The 25521-nt window shown below is 36.9% G+C and overlaps 1 protein-coding gene across 4 annotated transcripts in view; it reads left to right on the forward strand.

Annotated features, from left to right (window-relative positions):
• The window catches only part of SCAPER (S-phase cyclin A associated protein in the ER), a 358776-nt gene that overhangs the window by 85855 nt on the left and 247400 nt on the right, over positions 1-25521 (forward strand). For 2 of the 4 annotated variants that reach the window (XM_074966056.1, XM_074966057.1), the window contains exons 9-17: positions 1332-1397; positions 12282-12544; positions 15465-15713; positions 17475-17645; positions 18874-18949; positions 19139-19256; positions 19670-19781; positions 20889-21029; positions 25146-25301. In XM_074966056.1, the coding sequence (XP_074822157.1) occupies positions 1332-1397; positions 12282-12544; positions 15465-15713; positions 17475-17645; positions 18874-18949; positions 19139-19256; positions 19670-19781; positions 20889-21029; positions 25146-25301 (1352 nt within the window). The remainder of the gene's footprint in view (positions 1-1331; positions 1398-12281; positions 12545-15464; positions 15714-17474; positions 17646-18873; positions 18950-19138; positions 19257-19669; positions 19782-20888; positions 21030-25145; positions 25302-25521) is intronic. The other 2 variants (XM_074966059.1, XM_074966058.1) reach the window with 1 other exon arrangement.

Raw genomic sequence — 25521 nt, forward strand, 5'->3', positions numbered from 1 at the left:
TTTGGACATATATGAACTATACTCATACAGTAGCTGAAGAAGTCTGATTTATGCCCAGGAGACTGAGCATTCTGACCCATATTAGAGCTGCAGTACTTTGAGACTGCTGTGAAAAATGGAAAACTTTGAAGGAAATCATCTCAAACTACAAGCTTTAAATGAAATGTGTCTGTTTCAAAACACTTTACAGATTCTTTACTGTCATGAGGTGCCATCTCCTGAGGAACAAAATAAAGGAAAACTACACTCAGCATAAGAATATTTACATGCTGGAAGGGAGAGAAGTGCAGTCTGTTGCTGCTTGGTCTAGTATATGCCAACTTTTGAGTTGCATACTGGAAAAGGTTCCTATAAGGTGATGAATCTATTTAGATTGTAAACACCTTGGTTAGGGACTGGGTTTATACCATGCCAAACATTATGGGTTCTGTATGATTGTGGTCTCTAGACACTACCGCATTACAAATAATACACTGAAGAGTTTGGTGGTGAGCAGACAATAAGATAGGAATTCCTATCTAAGGAACAGGAAAAGGGGCTATAAATTCCGACCTTTCTGAGAGCCCACTGCTGGAGGAAATACAATGATTTTCAAAGCTAAAGCTTGGTCTGTTTTGAGAATTGTGTATTTTTTTTTGTTTCCAATTGTTACATTTTTGTAACTAAAAATTGAATGTTTTTTGGAAATCAGCTGCTACTTGTGCTTGAAGTGTACCACCACTGCTTCATATCTACCTGTTACTGACAGCATCTTTGATTACAACTCTTTCAGCTTTAGTAAAGATCTAATTTATTTCTCATTATCTCGGCAAAAAGAAAACGCATCTATCATACCTCCCCATCTCAGTGGATTCCCATTCTTGGGTGCATCCTTTCAGGATGTGATTCTTTGCTTCCATAACTTCAAATTTCTGGGTCATTGAAGCACCTGTCATACATCTATTAAAAAAATACCACAGTAATTGTATAGTAGAAGCGAGGCTGAAGGAACTTGTTAAAGAGCACTTTTCATTCCTCAGCACATCAATTCACAGAAGCATAAGCAAAGGACACTGTGTCTGAAAGGGAGAGGAGTGATGAAAGACAAGCCATGCAAAAGGATATTTATGTTGTCCTGATAAAAGTGACAGGCTGTTCTCTCAAAGAAACACACATTAAATAAAAGGTTGATAATAGAAAGAACGGGTTTACTGCTATCATTTGAATTGCTTCTTGTAGCCTGCAACTGAATGAGAATATGTTTAAATGTTGTGTTTAAGTTTGAATTAGCTTCTTCTCTATAGTTCCTAAAACAGATGCAGCTGACTTAGATTTGGCTATTAATGTTGCAGAACAGATGCTGGCTGAACATCCCAGGAGACGGAAGAAATTCTTACTTCATAGGAGCAAGAAAAGAGGTGGGACTATCTTGTTCAGAGAAATCCACGGTCTTAAAAAGAAGCTCAAGAGGGGCTGTAGACTCTTCCTATAGCAGTGGCATATGGGTACCATGCTTGTACAGAAAACACTTTGTGCTTAAGACTTAAGCACAAAGTACCAGGGAATGGTTACTTCTTGTTACACTACCTAAATTTTGATTCTTCTATTGGTGCACCAGCTCATGCTGAGTACAGATTGTACTCAGTACAGTTACTCAGTATTGTACTGAGTATACTCATTGTTGAAATACTTGAGAGGATTTGTACCCTGCATCTTAGTTTTATTGGACCATCTAAAGGGCCCTGCTCTGTCACTGATATTGCTGAGCCACTGAACAGCCTCTGAGTCCTCCTGGGGCAAACTTGTAGGTGTATTGATGAGGATTTGGGTTTCCTCTTGCTTTTTCTAGGGCACTTCACAGTCTTAATCCATATCAAGATTTTTCATCAACAACCTGTGTCTTCAACACTTCAGGGTTACAAGCCCTGTTTACACCCCTCACCCGATCTTTCCATCTGTGAACTTTGGCTCAGCATGCTATCACTGCATGTCACAGAGTGCACCTGTCACCACTGGGCTGATGTCTCTTCCTGGTCACTCTGAGGATTAGCTCTTGAGGCTGACACTCCCATCCACAGATTGCACACCATCACTCCGATTCTGGTCTCCAGCTCCTCTCTCTCCAGGACCCTCAGTGTCTCCTTCGTGACTTAGGCCTCTGGCTAGGTCACTCAGCATTCCCCCTTCCGGGGTTCAGTCCATTAGCAGTCCTAGGCAGCCTCCCATTCACTGCCTCAGTTCTACACCACACCCTTTTGTGGCTGGTAGGGGAACCTGGGCCCACCGTCTTCTCTTGGTTCCATCCAGGGACCCTCAGCTCAGCAGTTCTGGGCTTCCTCTCTTTGCCTTCACTGCTCCTTCCCTAGACTGCTTCCTACATTTTGGTTCCCCTTCTCTCTCTGCATGTACCAGCTCCAAGAACCCTCCTCCCCCTTTCAAGGGAGTGACTGCTGTGTGCCTTCCTGCAGCCTTTCCCAGCAGCCTCCAAGCACTCCTCCGTCTTCCCAGGGAACGAATGCCCTTTTTCAGCAGCCCCAGTCTGTAGCCCTCTACCTGGCTTTATAGGCCCTGCCTGTTCCTGCACAGGTTGGCTTGCTTGCAATCACTTAGTTCTCTGCCCTGGCTCCTCCTCCAGGTGCAGCCTGGGCAGTTAATTGGCCTACCCGGCTATCTTAACCCTGGACAGTCCTGCGTGGGATGGAGACCCCATCATGCCACACTTCACCATGTCACTTGTCTCTCTTTTTCCACCTTGCTTACAGATGTGTAAGAAGGAAGATGTACCAGAAGCTTTTCTTTAAGTTTGCCTATTGTAGAGAGAGAATATCCTTTATGGACATGCGTAACTACTGTGGAAAGGTGGAGCTTGCAAAATCATTTTCAATCTCTGTGGCGCATGCTCTAAGACCTGAAATGCCTGTGTTACTTGCCTGTGTCAAGGTTTCAATTCCCTTAGTAGTATAATGTGCTATCCCAGGGGACTTGGCACCGATTCTTCATAGAATGTGGCATCGCTGTCTTTAAAGCACCAGGTTCAACCCATTTAAAGAAGTGACAGGTTATCTCCCAGTTTGTGACTTCTGCTGTCCTCAATACCTATTGGCAATCCCTGAAATCTTCAAGAACCCAGCTGTGAATAGTATGTAAACAGGTACGCAAGCCAAAAGATTCTCAGATAGAACGATAGGAAATATTGCTGTAGCAGAACAGCTTGATAGAGATGTGGTTCTTTGCAGCAATTTTGGTGCTTAACAGCACTGACCTGACACTGGCACTGGATGGAGTCCTCAGTTCCATGAGAGGCCTGAATGCACTGGACTGAATTCATTAGTAGATGGCACAGCTGACAACACATTTATCTGCAGTGATTGTCTTAATACTGTTGGTTTTGGCACCAGTTTCAACTCTCCAGTTTCCTTCCCTGACATAGCACCTGTGACATCTATTTAAGGTGAACTCTGATGATGAAGATGATCAAGATGTGTGTTATTGGGACACTGAAGAAAATGGTGACTCCTTATAGATCATCTGTATGTATCTGTAACTGCAGGGGAAGAGGGCAAAGGGAATGGCTGTTCTGGAGGATCCAGCCTTTGCCCATATTTTTGAAGTAGGCAGCTAAAGTTTCAAGCATTAATTTAGTCCCTTTTTAAAAAATGCAAAGAACTGAAGCTGACCACGATGTGGGTCAGGTTCAGCGTTTGAACAGAGTGATCTGGTTATTGTATTCTATTCTGGATATAATAGAGAGCAGACTGAATTTTATTCTGTTGATGGGATCAAAAACTTGTTTGCAAGCAGAATTTTACCAGCTTTTCTATTTTTTGCACAGACAGACAACTTCAAGCTAAAACCAGGGACCGACCGTTAAATACACGTAGAACTGAGATTCCCTTCACCAGGCCAAATTAATAAAAAATGGTTTGTTTTGCCAGTTCTGAAATGAGTGACAAGCAAATTTTACTAATTTTACACTGTGATATTCAGAGATATTTTTTTTCTCTATACAACGTACTGGATTCCAGGAATCAGTTAGTCCCTCTCCAAAAAGTAGACAAACAGGCCTGATAGCCTTTCATTTTCTTATTACATCAACTTTCAGTTTTTGGCATTCTAGTCTTAGCTAAGACGAAAGCTGTACCCCTCTTTCTCTTGGCTGTGTACACCTTGTGCTGGCAACAAAGAAGAGAGTGGTGTAGTGCTGCTACAGGGAATCCTCTACTACCTGGATCCACTGTATTTAAGTCTGTGTTGTGCTGGCCGACTGGGACCTGAGAATTGGACCCAATATTTTCTCCTGTTGTTAGAGAAATGGGAAAGCTGCAGCTCAGGTTTCAGGTACTTGGGTTGGCAGCAGCCCATTCCAGTTTTCCAAAAAGTCCTCCATCAAAAAGGGGAAAGTCATTGTGAAATATTTCTAATTTAAAAGGAAACTTTTTAAAATAAAAATAAACTTGGTAAAGGGCATCAAAAACCTTTCATTTTCTTCATTTCCCTTTTACCTAGTAGGTCAGATGCTCGGTTTTGTGGCATGACTTCAAATTTATCTATGTAGATCTTTTTCATGACTACTGCTTACTCATATCCAAGATGGAGGAATCTGTTAAGACATTAACAGATCTGTAGCTCACGAAAGCTTATGCTCAAATACATTGGTTAGTCTCTAAGGTGCCACAAGTACTCCTTCTCTTTTTGCAAATACAGACTAACACGGCTTTTACTCTGAAACCTGTTAAGACATTGTTGAAGGAGAAAAGAAGGTTACTTAATTTTAACTGGAATTCTCAGAATATACTGCCTCCACAGTTGCCACAAATGTTTGTCTTGCCAGGTGACTTTATGGGGATAATATTTTCAGATAATTCCAGTTACAGGTCAATAAACACATTTTCCCAAAACTCTTAGTTTTATACATTTTCAAAATTTAGAAGATTAATCCAAGTATAAATGTCAAGAATATGATTCTGTAATGTGTAGTAACCCAGTGTTAGTTACCTTTTGATTCTCTGTCTCCTTGTTTAGTCTCTTCTTTCTCCTCCTTCTCTGTCCATGGCTTGTGCAACGGTTGCCCACTCACTTTCCCTTGCTGTATGTCTGTGTTTTGTATATGTATCTTATTTTCCTCCTTCCCCTCTGTATCTCTCTTACATCCTTCCCTCTCCTCTATCCTTTCCTTCTTGCCCTTCCTGCTTTGACTCTGTAGGCCAGAATAAATTGAGATAGAATATTTTTTCAGTCTCTAAAGCTCTAGTCAAGAGTGGTTTGTTCACAGAACGTGATATTTGTCAGGTTTACTTTTGGCTCAGCTCTACTCCTGCAAGCTTGATCTTGCTCCTGGTTACATGTATGACAATTTCAACAGACCTCCACTAGGAGCAAATTGGAGAAATATCACCACAGATATCAAGGCATAGTTTGTTCCCTTCTAGGTTGTCAAAGCAGGATTTATTGCACATTAAGGAGACATAATCCCTGTTGGAAATTGTACTTCTCTTCTTTTCCGTCATTTAAAAAAAAAAGCGTTGTGAATAGTAGTTTTACTAGATCCCATGATTTAGGTCTCTTAACAATTTTACCGATATCCATTGCCTGAGTCAGCTTTTGGGGAGACAATGCTTCTTCTTATGACTGTCAAGATTTATTGCTTCTTACAGCATTGCATTTTCTCTGTATTTTCTTTACTACTCTTTTTCTTTCCTATCTTCTGTCTTATATTCCTATCTTTGGGTTACCAGAAATTGTGGGAAAATAATTTCTGTTCCTACTAGGCTTATGCTTCCGGACACTCATGCATTCACAGCTCTCCATAGTGCCACTATAGTACCTACAGTAATACTATATAGATTTAAAATATAATAAAGGTTACCTGGGACTTAAAGTTTACTAATGATGGGGTAAAGTCAGGTAGGCTTAGGTAATAAATCACTGGCAAAGAAATGTTTAAGTGAGCACAAATCTCATAAGGCAGAACTTCTTGGAGTATTGCATATACTTGGATAAATTTATCTTATTGAATAAGGCCCAAATGACTGTGGGGGCCTGAAGATAACAGATGGCTTGTGACTTCCATGTAATACCAGAGCAAGCAGAGACAGGGAAGTTCAAGTAAAACTAGAGAATGAATTATTCATTAACGAAACTGGGCAAGTAACCAAATTCAGCATTTGATACTTAGCACGTGGAGAATGGCTAATGTGCTCTGTGAAAATAATTCAAGGCTTCTGAAAACAATTGTTACGCACCAGGGATAATACCTCGGTGAATGTTAATTTTTGCTCAAGATCAAGAGCTATGTGAGCTAATGTCAATGAAGATATTAGCGCTGCAAAATTTGTGTTAAAATAGCATTGTTTGCAGTGATTGAGAACATAAGACAGTGATGGGTGAATTAAAATGGAAAAAGATTTTAACAAATAAACTTTTGAGCACATGAATGGGTGTCCGATGTCTAATATAAAGCTTCAGTTTCACACCTGTACCTAATAAATAAATCAGCAGAATATTGTTATAAAGGTATATTTTATATTCGAAAAGCCTCATGAAATAGAGCATGTCAGTGGATATAATGTACTCTGAGTGTAAAGAAATTCTGTCTAAAACTCTTTTAGTGCCTTGTCCTTCCTTATTTATCTTAAAGGTGAACTTTAAAACATTTTTGTTTTGTTTTTATTTTACATATGGGGGATAGAAAATATTATTACTAAAACTTTTCAAAATTGCATGACATACTTAAAATCTGCCACTTATCTGATCCCTTTTTGGCCATTTCCATTGTGCTTGTTGATTTTCTGATTGCTTTTTTGTCCCAGAACGACTGTGCCACAACTAAAGGTGGGGCAGAATTTGTCTGGGCTTACCCGAAGAAGGGCAGCTCTGCTTTGTGGGTGGGGGGTGGGAGGGAGAGAAGGTTAGAAACTGCTGCAAAAGGTGCTCGGTGGTCAGAATGATGTATTTTTGGAGTATTGTGGTGATTTAGATGCAGTCAGCCGGACTTCACATGACTTTAAAAGATTTTTTTTAAAGTTAATAATTTTGGAATTATTTATGTGCTGAATGTCTTTCCTATGCTTGCTTTTGCAGCATGCAGCACATAATTGTAGGGCAATGGTTCCCAAACTGAGGTTTGTGAAACGTTACAGGGGGCTCTCGGGGAAAAAATTCCCTAATGGTGGACAGAGCTGTTCCTAGGGATCCTGGGCAGCACGGAGCCTGCAGCCTGGAGCCCCTGGACTGCCAAGAGCTAAGCAGATCAAAGCAAGCATATCTATCACACTGAAAGGATTTAAACTTCAAGACTCCTTATAACAAATGGAAAAGGAGGTGGATATTTTTTGCTGTTTTAAAAATTAAATAGGCAGCTAGTATTGTTTTTAAAATTATTACGAAGAACAAGTTTAAGCTTTGTTGTAACGTGCGTTGTGTGCTTGGACTGCTCAAGACCTGAATGCTTGTGTAGGAGGAACTCTTTGAGTTGGCTTCTTAAATACCTTCATGCTGTTTCACATCTGATACTCCTTGATGAAACACAGGAGCCTTGTCTTATAATAGGCTTATTCAAAGCGATACAAGCTACGAAAGTGAGATCTTGGAAGAGTGTCGCCATTTTCATAATGTAATAAAAATACCATAATGATAAATAATAATTAATAATAAATAGTGTGTAACAAGCATGATATAAAAATAAATTTTATATTTCCAAGATCACTGCTTTTATAATTTATTCTCAGGTAAAGGAGAAAATCCCTGGAAATATTCATTTTTAGGAGGGGGTTTGAGAGACCTGACATTTTAGTGAAAGGGGTTCACAGGTTGTTAAAGTTTGGGAACCACTGTTGTAGGGTTAACTAATTTCCCCTCTATCTTTGCAACTCATCTTTAAGTTTGTACTTTCTTGTGTTTTTATTTGACATTACCACGGATAACTTTGTGGCGTATACTTTTTTTCATCCCTTGCAGAACTTAGTGGAGGACATTGAGGACTCCTGATGGGGTTCTACTCTTATCTCTTCTCTTTATATTAATAATGGAATGATGATGAAAATAGTTAATTAATGTGTAGTATTTACATAGTACCTTTCATTCCAGGTTCTCAAAGTGCTTTCAATCAATAATTAGGCCTCACAACACTCCCGGGAACTACATTCCTGATCCAAACCCATTCCCATTGAAGTCAAACATATTTTAAGTGACTTCAGTGGGCTTTGGATCAGGCTTTACAATTCCTTAAATGTTATTGCCATAAAGGGAAGGCCTGGTGCCCAGGACTATCCTGATTTACATCTTTTAAAGTCATTTTGGTTGTATGGGTTGTAAGTCAGCAGAATTTTTTCCATGATCTGTGAAGAAATTTTCCTGCTTCCACTAAGTTCCTGTAGAAAAGATACTGTAACCCTGATTTTGTAATAACACTATTAGATGAGTTGAGACTATAGGTAAATAGTATCCATTTTAGAGACAGGAAAACTGAGGCACAGATAGATTAAATAGCTTTCTTGAGATCATATGGTAAGTCTGTGGCAGAGCAAGAAATAGAACCCAGATCTCTTGACTTAAAGTCCCTGTAACTCTAACCAGAGGCACACTCTCATTTTTATTTAAGTATATTTTGGAGGAATAAGCACAGGCCTTCTGCAGAGGTATACTGTCTTTTGCTGCTGTCAACAAACAGAAAGAGCCCCTTGCAGAATCATTCGCACACAGTTTTGTGGCTTGTGTTGAAAATGTGTGTGACCAGTTTGCAGATAATGGGTTCTCTGAAGTAATGTAAAGCAGTTTGATTTGTACATATTCGATTCCTCTTGTTGCAGCTTTCTTAGATTATCAGCTTTGATAATATTTAACAGATCATAACATTTTATTTTTCTGCTAATTGTGAACATGGAATTATCATTAACAGCTGTTTGAATTACAGTATCTATACATTTGATCTATTTAAAAACAAAAATTGGGACAGATAGCTGACTTAAATAGCCCCTATAGTTCCATTGACTTCAGTGGCTATCTACTCCAGCATTTCCACATATTTGTTTTTCTGTATGAAATGAGGAAAAAAGGTAGCTAGATTAAGTCCCCAATAATTGCAAAATGTTGGGTACTGAAGGGTGGCAAAAAATAAATATGCAATTTATGCTGCTTTGTTTTCTGTCCAATTCTAAGTTTGTCCACCTCCCAATGAAGTTGGATCCAATTCAGCTCCCATTAATGGAAGTAGAATAAGCTGGTAACGTTCTGTTTTATGCAACCTCTGTCATTGTTGGAAGTCCCAGGATTGTAGCATTGCAACACTTTGTAGTACAATCCCTAGGTGCACTGGCACTAAACTTAATGATTTACAGGATTTGGTGCCAGGGCCCTTGTACTAGTTTACAGTGGTGCTTCAGAGTTGGACACAGAAAGGATTCTGAAACACAAAAATGGAGATCAAGCCAAGGCACCCCTATATATTGTAACTTTGTTTAAAGCAAAGAAATGTGTCATACAAGGGGAACAGGTGTCTGATTCCTTCATCTTCCTAAATAGTTGTCTAATCACCAATACTTAAAGCTGATCCAGTTCCCTCCTGAAGCCCAGATACAATGTGAGTCTGGCTGCCGGAGGGGCACAAGATTTTTCAGAGAACATAATAATACACCCAGTATGTTTTTTAAAGACTTTTATATATTCATTTTAAAAATCAGATATCCAATAATTCAAACATTACCAAAATCTTCAAGAGTAATACGCAATTCATCTCAATATATCAGTCATCCAGTTCTGTAATTATCCCTTATGTGCACGCCATCAAAAGATAATTTAACCAGTACTCCTGGTTGTTTTCTTGCAAGTAATTAATAATGGCATAAGTAAGTTATGAAACCACCTAAGTTTGAAAAGTTTGGTTCAGATGTCCGGACTCTCAGTCTTTGTGCCTTAATCACATGACCAACTTTCCTGTTGTAAAAGGATTTGAGATACCTTGATCATAAGAGTTGTTTATATGCTGGCTATACTATGCTAGTATATACTATATTAAGCTTAGTTTCTCACAGAACTGAGTGGCTTTTTGTCAGTTTCATTTCTATGATTTTCTCTCAATCATGACAAACATTCTTTCTTACAGACCTTTCAATTTTTTATTGGAATGGTTCTTCAAAACAGTTTATACCAAACGTATATCATAAAATATTGTCCGTAGTTAATTCCTTAGTTTCTTCGAGTTCTAAGTTTATTCTTATATTGAGATGCTCTTCTTTTTACTATTTTCTTGTATTTTTGCAGTATTTTATTAGATAATAGTGTTTGTGTTGGCCATCCCCTTGGTTAATGGATTAACTGCAAGCTCTAAATAGTATTTCTTTGTACAAGGAAGCTTTTGAAAGAGAGTTTTTCTTTCCTGTTTTAAAATAAAATGATTAATCATAATGTTCATAAAAGATGAAAAACTAAATATTCTGAAAACTAAAATCCAAGAGGGTACAGATTAGGCTTCTCTGTTACTTATTTTGTCATACTTTTTTTTTAAGGGCTATGTTTTAAGATTCTTTGCTAATTTGTGCTCTTTCTCTAAAACAGAGTATTGTAAAAGCATCAATTTTACTTATATTGTTTAAATTAAAGAACTAGGTTCAATGTAAGATTCCTTATTGTGGTAGTCCTTTTTTGAGCCTTTGTCTGCGACCATCTGGGCATACATACATACACCCTTACATACATGAGTAGACCCATCAACATTGGTGGAACTTCTTGCATGCATAAAATTAATCAAATAAGTTAAGTGTTTGCAGAATAGGGGCCTTGGTCACTAGAGAATGATGTAGATCCCAGCAAGGTGAAAGATTATTAAAAGTACTAAATGTATCTATTTCCTAGATATATTTTTTTGAAAAGCCAAGACTATTTGTGCACTTTCCACGTATTCTGTTGGTGAAATGTAACAGAGAACAAGGGCAAATTTTAAAATGGACAAAAGGTTTTTATTTTCAAAATAGCTTCTCTTGGAATAAATTTCCTTGTTCCCAAATGGATTTTATAGATAATACATACTCATGTCCATTAGAGTGCAGACAATCTGCCAATATACAATATACTTATAGGCTAAACAGTACAAGTTCATAAAAAAAGATTTCCTTCAGTTTACTTTTGAAAGCAAAAGGATTGGTGGAAGCTTTAATAATGAGTCTTTCATAAACTTTGTGAGAACTCATTTGCTGTTAAGCGTTGGAAATAATGGTAATGTTGCATGTTCTTCTCTGTAGGGTACAAATCCTACAAAGTCTGGCTGAGTAAGGCTGATCCTGCAAATATTTAGGAACATTAACTTTAAAGACCTTTCAGATGTTCCCCAGGACAGAATCTGTCAGAAAACTCTGACCTGGGGATGATGGTATTATTCTTATTTAGCAGTTGTTGGACAGGATCTAAACTGCGTCAGTACAGTTTATTATTTAACATTGATTAATCCAACACTATCAGGTCAAACATATGCCAAATGATAGTATTTTTAATAAAATGAGCTTGAATAAAACCTGTGATCAATAGACACATTTCCATGAAATTTAAAAAAAAACACCTCAATGGAAACTGCTCTTCGAAACAAATACACTTCCCCCACAATTTGCAACCCAAACTTAGCAGCATTTTGCTATTTCATGAGACTCAGAAAGTGAAATTATCTGGAAATTGACACTAAGTAGTGTATTTTTATCATCCAAGTTGAGCGAAATGCAAAAAGTAAATAGCATACATACAAAAATATTAAATTATATTTTCAAAAATATTTTCACTTTTAATAGCATAAGGCCTGAGTCTTGCAAGTGCATCTGCATGGGTAGATCCTTGTGCTTGAATGGAGGCCCATTGAAGTCATTGGGGTCTATACGGATGCAAGGGTCTGTGCACCGCGCTCTGATTGCAGTATCAGGGCCTGAGAATGGTAATAGAAACATAGATAAGAAAAACTATTGTTAAAAAGTATGTGTACATTACCCCCCCCCCCCCAAAAAAAAAAAAAAGTACAAACACTAATGCTCAGGAGTAACTTGGCTCATGAAAGTAGCCCCTTGGAAGTCAATGGAACTACTCCCACTAGTAAAGTATGTACGTAGGAGTTTTCAGAATGGGGCGCAGGATTTTTAAACTGATAGTGTCCCTTGGAAGGAAAATTATTCTTGAACAGTGTCTAATAGGTTTCCATATATTTTTAAAGAGAAAAAGTGTTCTTGTTGTGCAAGAACAATTTAGACAATAAAATTGCTAATTGTGGCTTTGCAAAATTGTATTTATAAAGCTATTTCTTGGTGGGGTGTTTTTGTTTCCTTGTGTAGAAAGAAAGGATGCAGAAGGATGGGAAACAGTTCAGCGTGGAAGGCCTATTCGATCTCGATCTACAGCTGTAGTGACAAAAACTCCTGTAGCTGCAGAATTGCTAAGAGCTAAAGATGACAGTGACAAAGAAAATGTAGTCTTCAGACCATCAGAAAGTAAACAGAAGAATTCATTCGATGAAGATAGTGCATCCAAAAATATAGAACCTCTGCAGAAAGATTCTTTATATATGAGTGAGCATCCTCTTGCTGAAATGACTCAGGTAAGTGTAATTGGAAACACTTTTTTATCTTTATTGTAATATTTTACTAATGTTTATATAGAAACATTAATCGAGGTTATTATGTACAGTGGTTTAGTCTTTAACCTGATCGAAAGGTTTTAAAATATTTTGAATTTTTATCAAATCCTTTTTATTATGGTTAATATACAGAAACTACATTGTGAATAACATTAAGGTGGCGACATAAATTGACAGTGATAAAAAACTCTCATCAGATAGAGATGCACTATATATTTTACAATGTCTAGAAAAATAACTGGGCGTGGTTATGGTAGGAGGCAACTTAGTTGAAGTCAGTGGATCTGCTCACCCGTAAGGGCTGCAGGATTAGACACATTTGTTGCAACAATAACCAAAATGTTTTAATGTTTTTGAAAGTATAAAATCAGATTTGGCTTTAACAGTAGCTCCTAGCGCAGACAACCAAATATTAAAAACTAAAGTATATCAGAAAAATTATCTGTATTCACTTATGTTCAGTGAGTGCCTGATTATGCCATCAACACTACATGCCCACGTTGAGGGTGGTTCAGAGCTACAATGCCTCCTGGAGTTCCCTGGCACATGGAGTATGTCCCTTGCCACTCTCTTTAGAGGAGTGAAGCCTAATCTTCCCTTTGTGGCTGACATCTCTGATGGATGATGTTGAAGGGGTGGTATAAGGAGTGAAGCTTAATCTTCCCTTTGACACTTACTGTGGCCCCTCCCCACTTCCTCTGGTGTTGACTAGAATCCTATGTGGAGGGCGTGAGCAGGTAACAGTCTCTGTACTCTAAAAATATATGTTTTCACTACAGCGATTGCAATTTTACGTGCTTTCCATGCAGGGAGGCGATAGAAATAGCAAAGGAGTGGGAGAATCCCTTGCTTCCTCTTGTTATTGCATCCGTGCAAGGGCCAGGCAAAATCTGGCCATAAATTTAATCCTTTGCATGGAAATGAACTGTTGTATGAGCATGGTATAAAACCCTAGTTGAATAGGTATTATAGTGCAGTCAAAAGGAATGTGTTTTGCTAGAAGTTCATGTAATAATATCATTTGTAACAGTAGTAATGTTGGTGGAAATTATTTGCTGGTCAATATAGTTTGGTTAAAATATTATTGTTAGGAAAGCTTAGTAACAAAGATATGTATGGCAGTTTTCTCCATTGTTGCATTGAAGTCTTTTGCTGGAGTGGGAATGTTTGTGTTTTTCAACATTATTTCATAAAATTACCATTTATTTTGCTATATAACTATTGATTTTATCATAAACAGTGTTGACTACACTGTAAACATCAGTCAAGCTAATATAAATATTGCAAATAAGTATATTAGCAACAGTGACTGGAATATAAATAATGTTGATGCCAGTATAAACAAAATTGTGTAAATTATGTTTAAGTCATTAGAACGATAACCCTTAAAGTATGCATATTGGTTGATTTAACAATATGAGGCCAAATTTTGCTCTCATATTCACCCATGTAATCCCACTGATTTAACAGAGTTACACTCAAAAAAGCATACCTGCTCCTGCCTCTGCAATTCTGAATGGTCTTTTCTGAAAAAGGACCAGTGTTGTTATTCTACATAAGGAGTGGGTGGCAGGGTTCTGGAGAACCCACAGTATGTGTGTAGCTTAGCTCTGGGGGCCATCTTTTTGTGAGAATGCAGGAAGTAGGTGGGTTGAGGAAGGAGTAGGGCCTGGAGCTCTGCCACTATACCAATCCTCCCATCCTCTTCCCTGGAGGGTAAGGGCCCACATAACATATTCCAGCTTTTATTTATATACCGGTATTAACACTGAATATATCTTATAGCCCTTCTGCCAAATTCTGCTTTTAGTTATACAGCAGTGCAACCACACTGCCTTTGGTGAGGTCACAAGTTCCTGCATTTTGCTGCTTTGGGGATATTTCCACCCCCTCAAATCTCACTTGCTTCTCTCTATGGAAAAAGGGAGAGGAGATTGTAGGCCTTAATAAAAGAATGTTGTACTATATTTCTACATGTTATCCTTGTCTTCTTTTCTCAAAGTCACCTCTTCTACGTTTTTGTTTTCCCAGACCTGGAACCTAGAATTAACTCCCTGGTTTTGAGCTACGTATGCCCTGATTTTTCAGAGTACTTAACATTTTATATCACTTTATGTGTTCAGAGCAGTGTACAGTTGCAGTTGTGCGTTCTCAGCACTTCTGAGATGTCTCAACTTGGGTACCCAAAATATAATGAACACCATTAGTGGTCAGCTGTGAAAATTTTGGTTTATGAGACTTGCCCAACATCACATAAGAACTTTGGCAGAGGGAGGAATAGAATCCAGTTCCCCAGAATGGAATTTAACTGCTTTAACCATGAGACCATCCTTTCTCTTCCTGCAGTTCCTTGCTTCATTTACTACATACAGACCTTCCAACTTCTTCAACAAATGAAGCAGGTATCCTGCAGACAACAGCCTCATTCACTATACAACGCTGATTTATTCACCGAGCACATTCTGGCCTGTGCACCAAATGAGGCATGGTTCTGTATTGAACATGTGCAAACTGAGATTTTTAAGAGGCTTATAATATGGCCCAATTTGGCCACATTTTTATGAGGATAGCAAAAGGCACATCCCTGGCACCAGGGAGACACCTGCTGCTAGATATCCCTGCTCCAAAGCATGGAGACACAAGGGTCTTTTAGCTGAAAGCTTCACACACACAAAAAAACATCTACTTCAGGCCAGCACTTTCAACCTGTAAGTTATAAGTAGATGGAAAATGTCAGGCAACTTTAACTAAAGCCAGCACTACTTGCATCACATAAAAATACTGTACTTAACCCTCATATTGTATTAGCTTCTTTTTCAAGCAGATATTTGAAAATCAGTGTGTTGCATCTAACTTATTTTGTAAATGTGTCTGTTATTAGTTCACAGCACACACACTAGAAGATACCAGAAACACTGGCAACGTGGTTTTACAAGACAGTTCTTGCTTACAAACACCTTCTGAAATGCCTGCAGTTGTCATAGACACTGAACTTACTTCAGAAAGTCTACAGATTGATGAATCTCCGTCCCTGATCTCTGGTAGTAAAGAACAACATGAAGCATTAAAAAACAAGATAGAAAGTGAAATGGACCCCTCAGACATTTCAAATGTGAGTGCTGCCAGATTGGTAAGACAATTTACAAGAATTCTGAATAAATTACAAAGATATGCCTTGGGTTTCTCATTCTCCTTTGCACAATATTTAATGTTAGCTACTACAGAATTTGTCAAAAAGTCCACAGAGCACCAAATGTATATAGTATGGCAAAAAAAATATTTTTTTTCATATTTCCAAGCACATTCAACTCTAGAATTGATTACAGTAAGACATCTGAGTTAGTCTAAAATACAATAATGCACTGGTTTGGATTATAAAGTTCTTTCTAGATATATGATCAGAAAGATTTTTCACTTCCTTTCATAATTGTTGATTTTAAACAGGCCTCACATTCATTGTTACAGTAATTCCACTAATTGCTTGGATTGGAAGAGCTTGAGTTATTGAAATTCATTAGGAAACCAATATGGGAATGGTCAGACTTCTTTCCCCACTAAAATCAACCCATTCCTTTTCTTATGTCTTCCTATGCAACTAGCAGGCATGACTGACATATTGTTTGGGGCCATGTCTTACCAGGGAGCTTGTACAATATAAAATATTTCGTTATAATTGTTTCTTTATTTTCTTTGTTTGCTTATTTTGAAGTATAAACAGCATGAAGAATATGTTCTATCTGATCCTTTCAACAATTTGGTACTTTAAAAAAATGTGCCTTAGTGCTGATGTAAGAATCTGAATAATAATTTTACTGTGTACAATTTAAACATGTTGCATACTGTTCAAACAGAACTTGTTCTTGTCTAATAAAGCAAGCTAGAAACTGTTTTAAAATCTCTGACATTAATCTCCCATACCATTATCATCACACACGGATGTCACTTTGCAGCAAGAGGACTTCCAAGAACAGGCTGCTAATCTTAATTATAACTTTATTTCATGATACTAAGTAAAATACTTTTGACATGCAAGACCATTTTCTAATAAAAGGTGTCACCTTGTTCTTGGCTTTGGCAGAGGGGCCAAGGAATGACTGGTCATGATGAATGAATTATCCGTTCACCTCCTAGGGTTTGCCTACATTAGGAGATTTTACTGAGTATAAACATGGCTTCTAATAATTGAGTTAGCTGACATCATGTTGGCCATGACTTTTTGGCCTGTGTAGATAAGGACAAGTTATGTTCATCATCATGTAGCTAGTCATGGTTAAACATTGATCCCTGATCCTCTCATGGAATGGCCATTCTGTATGCAAAGTACAGTTATTGTGACAAATTTTGTATTGAGAGAGTAACAAGTTTTTGTAGTCCTCATAGCTTATTTTTGGCTTGAGAAGAATCCCATACCAAATCAGCAAATATCGAAGTGGATATTCAGTTCTACTGCAGTTTATAAAAAAAGAACCTCTTCCTGTTCTAGAACTCTCCAAAGTCATTCTACCAGAAATACTGCAGCTTCCAAAGCATGTGTATTACCTGGGTTCCTATACTGCAGATCTGCAAGGATGCCACTTAAAACTGAGTTCAGACTTCCAACAGTATTGTCTAGATTCAGAGGCTAGATTAAATTCCTCATTTGTAAAGTGTTCCTGAAGATCATTTTGATATCATATTGTAAGAAATGTTCTTGTAGCTATTTAATTAATTAGTTTGAAACTGCTAGCATTTTAGCCTGTTTTCTTAATTCATTAAATGTATCCTTTAAATGTACCACAACTAATATAGAAAATGACTGTAAATTGACCTAAAAATGTAACATGATCCATATTTAGAAAGCTACATATTTCTAACTTTCTGGTCCAGTTCTAATTTTTGATTTTCTATACAGTCTATGGCAGAAGTCCTTGCTAAAAAAGAAGAGTTAGCAGATCGCCTGGAAAAGGCCAATGAAGAAGCAATAGCTAGTGCCATTGCAGAAGAGGAGCAGTTAACTAGAGAGATTGAAGCAGAAGAAAACAATGACATTAACATTGAGACTGACAATGATAGTGATTTTTCTGTGAGTTTTCAGTCTGTTTTGAAATGACTAATATTAGTTATCAGAATGTAAGCATAAAATTTAATTTCACATTCCTACTTGCTATATGCAGTTTATTTTATATGCAAATATAATAACTGTTTATACATGTATTACATTATCATGTAATAACTGTGAAAACTATATCAATTTACAGAAATTTGTGTAAGATATTTTTAATTTTACTGTGTTTCGCTTTCTGTATTGCATATTACTGTAGGTGCTAATTAGTTAGCAAGACCAACTAGCTGGCAGAACATCTAATCATTTTATCTGGAAAATATACTACTTTTAAAGAAAGCAGAGATGGATATTGAAGGGAGATATTTAGTATGAGTCTTTGATCAGCACATTTAAGGTTTTTTAGTTGTCTTAAAGAGAAAATCTCCTGTCTTGCTGGGGTCTGTTTTACCCTCAAAATTTCAAAGAAATATTAACATTAATAGCCAAAAGCTATTAATGTAATATTTACATTAATAGCCAAAAGCTCAATTTTGCTGCCATTACTCATGTTGTGTAATACCTTACTCCATGAGTAGTCTCATTGAAATCTATGTGTCCACTCATGAAGTAGGGTACTACTCAGTGTGACTGGCAGTAGCAGGAAGAGGCTGTAAGTGACTATGGGAATTAGGTAGCTAAAACCCCACACATCATCTTGAAAACATAGAGAGTAATTATTTAAGGCCCAATTGTGGAAATACGCATTTGAGTGACTTTCCATAGAATTTAGTTGAGTGAGACTACTCATCTGAGTAAAGTGATTCATGTATATTTGCAGGACTGGATCCTTCGCTTGTGAGCTCTTTAGGGTAAGGACTATGTTTATATAGTACCTAGCAGAGTGGAGCCCCAGTCCCTGCTGGGGCATTTGGACAGTTCTGTGAAACTCATAATAACTATAATACAAAACTCAGGATTCAGTAAACAGGCTGTAGGACTTTATGGTAGTTTATCAGTCTTCAGAGATGTAAAATGCTTAGTAGCAGCTGGATCGGTCATTTGTAATTAAGGCATTATTCTGCAATTAAAAATTACACAAAAAATGAGTTCTCTAGGGATTCACTCTATTTCTGCAGGGGTATCTCTTTTATTGCCCTTAATCTTGAGTCTAAGTTTGTACAGCATTATAAAATCCACCCTTTTGCTAGTATAGGATTGTGTAAAAGACTTACGTTTTGATTTCATGGATCATTTTGTGAAATTTCAGGCTAGCATGGGCAGTGGAAGTATATCTTTCTGTGGCGTGTCTATGGACTGGAATGATGTCCTGGCTGATTATGAAGGTAAAGATTTATGTATTCATCTAAACACACAAAATAACAGTTTATGAAAGAGACTTTTTTTTCATACTCAGTTATGCTTTTGGAATAGAAATGACTCCCAAATCATTGAGAAGTTCAGAGTGATGTTATTTGGATATTGTTGGACATTATATTATAAATTATGTAAGTGATTGTTTCCTTTCTGTGCAGCTCGTGAATCATGGCGTCAAAATAATTCATGGGGTGATATAGTGGAAGAAGAACCTGCACGTCCACCAGGCCATGGAATACATATGCATGAAAAACTCTCTTCACCATCTCGCAAAAGGTCTTGGAATTTTCAGCTGACTTAACTAGCCAAAATAGAAGTAGATTAAACTATTGCATGAAGTTATTATGTTGTTAATTTCTTGTTTTCTTTATAAAGTGCTTTGTAATTTGTGGAGAAACAAAAACTTATTTAAGAGCTGGATATTATTGTTATAAAATTTGTTACATTTGTACTGTATTGTGCAGTAGTTTAAATGCTAAAAGGTTCTGAGTTTGAAAGAACAGAACAGGGATAATATTAAATATATTAATCAAACACCTATATATGAGATTAAATCAAATAAGTTACATTTCAGTGGTATAATGCTTTTTTTACTTTCCTAAATATATTTGGATCGCTGAATTGCTTATAGGATTGTCAGTCTCAGTTCTTTGTCTCATTGGCTTATTTTATTATGTTTATATTTAAAGAACAATAGCAGAATCTAAAAAGAAACATGAGGAGAAACAGATGAAAGCTCAACAGCTGAGAGAAAAGTTACGTGAAGAGAAAACGCTAAAGCTTCAAAAACTGATAGAGCGGGTAAGCTTTCTATAGTTATAAAGATCCAGTTTATTTTAATTTAGAAGAGTATATTTTGTTCACATGGTCCAAACACATACACGACTATTAAATTCTGAGCTAACTTCAAAATGAACCTTGTCTTCTGGATCTGAGTTAGCAGAATCTTAGTGCATGACACAAGTGACCTGACTTTCTAGGAGGCTTGTATGTTATTATTATTTATATTACCCAAAGTCTCATTCTAGATTGGGTGCCCATTGTACTATGTGTTCTGCAAATACTTAGGAAGACACAGACTTTTCCCCAAAGATCTTGCCAGAGTAAAAAGAAAAGAAACAGGAAAAAGGACAGGGGGAGGGGGCGAAAAACACATAAACCACTGATCAGGGTGATGATGAGCACGCCAGACAGGCCAAGGGGAATGAAATGGTGAATAAGGAATAAAAGGGAAGAGGGACATTGTTGGGGATGGAGAGATGGGTTCAGGGAAGGAAGGAAGGAAGGAAAAATGGAGAAATCACTGGTAGGTATAGGACTGTGCAGTTACCATCAGTAAGAAAATCATGTTTATAGTTCAGATTGTAAAAAACAGTCTTCTCATACTGCTAGTATCCAGTGGTTGTGCAGATATCTCTCCCTTCCGTGCTGCTCCAAGCTGTTACTGCAGGAGTCCCTGCTGCTTCTAGGGATTGGCTTCATCAGAAGGGCCTGATCTGCTCCCTGTCTGAGGGCTCCTTTTGAGTTTGTTATATTACCTGAAGCAAAAGGCTTTTGTCATACTGTGTACAATACTGCACTGGACTTGTAAAATAGTGTTATCATTAAACAGAGTTATTGCCAAATCATTAAGCGCTGTGAGATTTATGAGAAAATCTCACACTAACTCCTTTTTACTCAGAGAACGTGCTCGAAATGCTGAGACATATCAAAAGAGCTCACTTAATTTTAGCATTTTTTTATTCAATTCCCTTTTAGCTAGACTGAAGTTACTGCAGGGTTTTGCAGGATAGCATAACTTTGTACTGTCACAAATGTAGATAAAGGTTACAAAGTAGAAAATACTGGGGAAAATTCAGACATTAACTGCTGTATTGTATTAATAATGTACTAACTCACTGTGTTTAGGAGAAAGATGTGCGAAAGTGGAAGGAAGAATTACTGGACCAGAGACGCAGGATGATGGAGGAAAAATTACTCCATGCTGAATTTAAACGTGAAGTGCAGTTACAAGCAATTGTGAAAAAAGCACAAGAGGAAGAAGCAAAGGTAAGATGTTTGAATAGAAAAACATTTATTATTTGTTGAGTGTGCTCAGGACTATACACAATCTCTATATCAGATATATGAAGGCAATAGGGATCAGACATATGATCACCAGTCAAGCAGATAAGGTTCAGTTTCAGAATGGTGAAAGTTTTCCTTTAAAAAAATCCCTTTATGGGTGAACTTGGGAAGCTTAGTAGAAGAAATGTGTTTTAAGGAGAGATTTGAATAAAGAGCAAGTAGCACTCTTGCCAGCCTTTGGATAGTGCATAGTACTCTCCCCTCTACACCTGATAGTGCATAATAGCTTTTTCGGTAATTTGCACCCCTGAAGGTTCACAGAAGGAGCCTGTCCTTTTAATTACAATTGTACCTGTAGCTTTGCATGGGATGTGCAAAGTGGGGAAAACTCTTTGTGCTCTCCCTATGCTACTCCCCCACTCTAGGATTAAGGGATAATCTAGCGCTTTAAACGGAGTCCTGTAACATTCTTCTCAAATTCGTACTAACCCACCGTTCCTTCCCAGTGGTTTAGATTTAGATATGACTGGAATCCCAAACACAAGTAAAGTAGTGACTCATGACTAATGCATTGAACATGATTGAGAGCCCCCAATATACACTTTAAAATGTACTTACCTCCTGGGTCTGTGAAGTACCTCGCTGAAGAAACAAGAATGTAGATTAGAATGTTAATTTTGTACATTAATTAAATGCACTGATGGTTGTGTTTTTAGATGTTTTTTTTTTCTTTTTAAATCAGTAAGGAGTTAGTGCTGTTAAATTATTGGAGAGCATGTAATCAGACACCTTGTAATGGAATCATAGGACTGGAAGGGACCTTGAGAGGTCATCTAGTTCAGTCCCCTGCGTTCATGGTAGGACTAAGTATTTGGCATAGTGTATTTATTCTAGGAAGATAGACAAAACATATCAATGCTTTATAGACTTGAACTAAGGTGGTAGTTGCTGATAAATGCTTTTTGTTTTAGTTTATTGAAGAACTGTTAATAAAGTAACTTAGAAGAAGAATTTATTTTAAAGCTCCTTTTTTTCTGTAACAAAGGTGTCCTCTTACTACTGGAATGCTGTGTTTTATATGTAGTGAAGCTCTGTATCTGAACTATGATTGATACACCTTTTCAACCTTGTTAATTATTATAATCATGACAAAATTGGTTTAGCAGTTTAACTTAATGGTTATTTCTGTCACTTAGTCCAGACTCTATTCTAAACTATCTAATTCAGTCGAACACATTTACCTTCATTATTATTTCATTAAACCAGTGTGACTTCTGTAATCATATTAACTAAATCACACTTAACATAATTCCCAACTAAGCAGATGTTTGAAGTGTTGTGTGTATTTAATGTGTGAGATCTGCTGCCTCTTGTGGTTCCTTTGTTCTTGAAGATCAGGGTTAATTGGGTTTACAGAAATACTAGCTGATGTGTAGTACAGTTGAAAGACCATGATGACTGTTGCTGCCCAGTTGGTTTTCCAAATTCCCACTGCTTGCTGTTCACTGAAGTGCAAAATCCATTCTGTAAATGTATTCCAGTCCGTAAACAAAGCAGAAAAACCTACCTTTTGTTTGGCCTCTTATTAGTTCCATAGATTTACATCTGCACAATCCTTTTGTGGATATTACACAAATGTGATAGACGGTTGTGTATGACAATGTACTCTTTTATATTCAGTATTTCCTAGTGTGTTCTGTCAATGCTAATAACTTTTTTATTAATAAAAATAATATTTTTCCTCAATAACTTTCCTTCTGAAATATATTTTATTTAAGATTGAATAATAGTGTGCCTTTTCTCAGTTGCAAATACCTTTCTGAAACAAACATTCACTGTGATGCAAGTATTACGTGTGTGTGTGTGTGTATATATATATATTAAGGTTCACCAATCTTTTCAGCACTTTTTGAGTATGAAGAGAGGGTAAAAAATGCACTTATTTCAAATAATTTAAAATAAAATTAATGATTTGTATAGCACTGGGAATACAAAGCTTAAATTTTTGCATATATTTAATGTAAAAAATTAAAATATCCGAAAAGCACTTAAAAATTGGCTCCTGTGCATCATTTTTCCGTGAGTTATTTATCAGTGGCCATTTTAGAATTAAAACATTATGTACTGTTCTTCTGTGGATCAATAAAATAGTAAATATTTATGAAATAGATCATAACAGGGTATGAAAGAAAAAGACTATTGAGCTTGATATATTTTCCTTAATTACGAATATGTATATACCCACTTTTAAAACATTCCATTTTGTGAGGTAAATATCAGAATTTAATAAATCTATAAATACATACAATTTTCAAAGTAAAAGGTGGAAAAGACTGAATGAATCATATAGGCCCTGATCCTACAAACACTCATGCACATGTAGAACTTTACTCATGTGAGTGTATTGGCTAGTGCATTATCTATTCTTGTTTTAAATGTCCCAAATTATGCAGCTTCTATAATTTACCGTGAGAAAATTTCCACACTCCAAAACCTTTCATTATTGGGAAGATTTTCCTGATATCAAGCCTAAATTTAACTTTTTCTTGATAGCTTATCCCATTTCTTCGTTCATACTCCTTGGGCTAACCTGTTAAACAAATAATGTGTGAGGAAAGCAAGTTAACTTGCTTGCAAACACCGCATCTGATTAATTCCAAAATTTCAGGGAATTGTCTAGGTGTCAGTTGGCAGAACCCTATTAGTTTTGGTGAAAATCAGAAAAATTTGATTTCTGTTGATGGACGTGACAGGAAAGTAAGGCTCATAGAGTGCCCATTTCATGCTTCAAGCAGAGAAATCATTCTAGTACCTCTTGCTGCTTCCTACACATATTATAAACTGCAGCTTAACCTGCTGCTCTCATTGGGTGTATGGCTCAGTCTACAGAAGCAACAAAGTATGTGATCCTTTAGTTATTTGAATATGTTGTCCTCAGTTACACCGAGATTTAAAAAAAAAAAAAAAAAGGAATATCAACTCTCATGCTTCCTTGCTTATGCTGATTTATGTACTGAAGTGTGCAACCCTCTGGTAGGAATAAATATAATTTTTTGTAATTTTTGTAACCTGAGGTACACAGGTTACACAGGTAACCTGAGGTACACAGGTTAAATAAGTTGCAAGTCGGTAACAGAGAAAGAAACAGAACCTATGTCTCCCAGTGCTTTTTTTTAACTACTTAAGGCCCTGATCTTGCAACTAGGTATCGACGGTCTGATCCTTGCATCCCTACAGAGCCTCATTTATTTGCTTTGCTCATTGACCAGCCTTTCTTTGCTCAACTGCTTAGAAGGAATAGGGGTACTGAAAATGTTTTCTGCCCTGGACAGCAAAATGCCGAGGGTCTCTTCTAGATGGGGAGTGGGGTCTGCCCATGTGAATCCAGTTTCAGGATCTGGGCCTAAGTAATGCTTTCTCTCTGTGGACTTTAAACAATAATCCTGGTTGGTGCAGCTGTGAGATAAGGGATTGCATCATATAGACCCAAACATTTAAATTGAAATCAGTGGGACTACTCACATGTGTAAAGTGAAACATGAGTAAATGCTTGCAGGATAGGGACCTATGTTTTTATTTAAAAAAACCCCAAACCTAAAATGTTATGTTAGTATATGAGATTGGTTGTAACCCAGAGACAGTTAGTTGGTATTACAGTCTAAAGTAAATTTAATTTTAAAAAGATGATTAAAGATATTCAGCATGGTACCTAAATATGTGAACAGTCCCCTTACATTCAGTGGAGCTACTTGTGAATAAAGGTAGGCATGTGCTTTAGTACCTTTCTAAATCAGGGCCTTATAAAAAATAGGGGTTTAGTTTATAGCAGTTCTTGATATGTAGGATAATCTAGGTAAATTATTTTAAAATATGCCTATTTTCTCTCATGTACATCCAAGTCCTTAACAAAGGATAGCATCATATTGAGACTAAACACGAGAATTTTTGATGAAAAACCAGGGACATGTGAAAGGATACGCTATGCTGCAAACCTCTTATTATCCGCAAAAGTTAGAAATGTACCTGGGATAGACTCCACTAAATGGAAAATGTTACTTTAACTCTTCAAATTTCTTGTACATTTTGGTTTAATTGCAGGTAAATGAAATTGCATTTATAAACACCTTAGAAGCCCAAAATAAACGTCATGATGTGTTGTCCAAACTAAAAGAGTATGAACAAAGACTAAATGAATTACAGGAAGAACGCCAACGGAGGCAGGAAGAAAAGCAAGCACGTGATGAAGCTGTTCAGGTATAATGTAACTTTTCAAGTGCAAAAAATAGTTGCAAAAATACAATAAAAGCAGTATACTTGCTCTTAGTTATGATTACATAAAGTATGAAATTTTTTTATTTATCTCCTACACTAAATTACAAAAAAGCGAGATTCCACAGATAACTTCTTTTACAATGCTTCAGGAAGCTAGGAAAAATGTGATTGTTAAAACTTGTACAGGTCTGTTTATACAGAT

This window comes from Natator depressus, chromosome 10, assembly GCF_965152275.1.
Source record: "Natator depressus isolate rNatDep1 chromosome 10, rNatDep2.hap1, whole genome shotgun sequence".
Classification (NCBI taxonomy): domain Eukaryota; kingdom Metazoa; phylum Chordata; order Testudines; family Cheloniidae; genus Natator; species Natator depressus.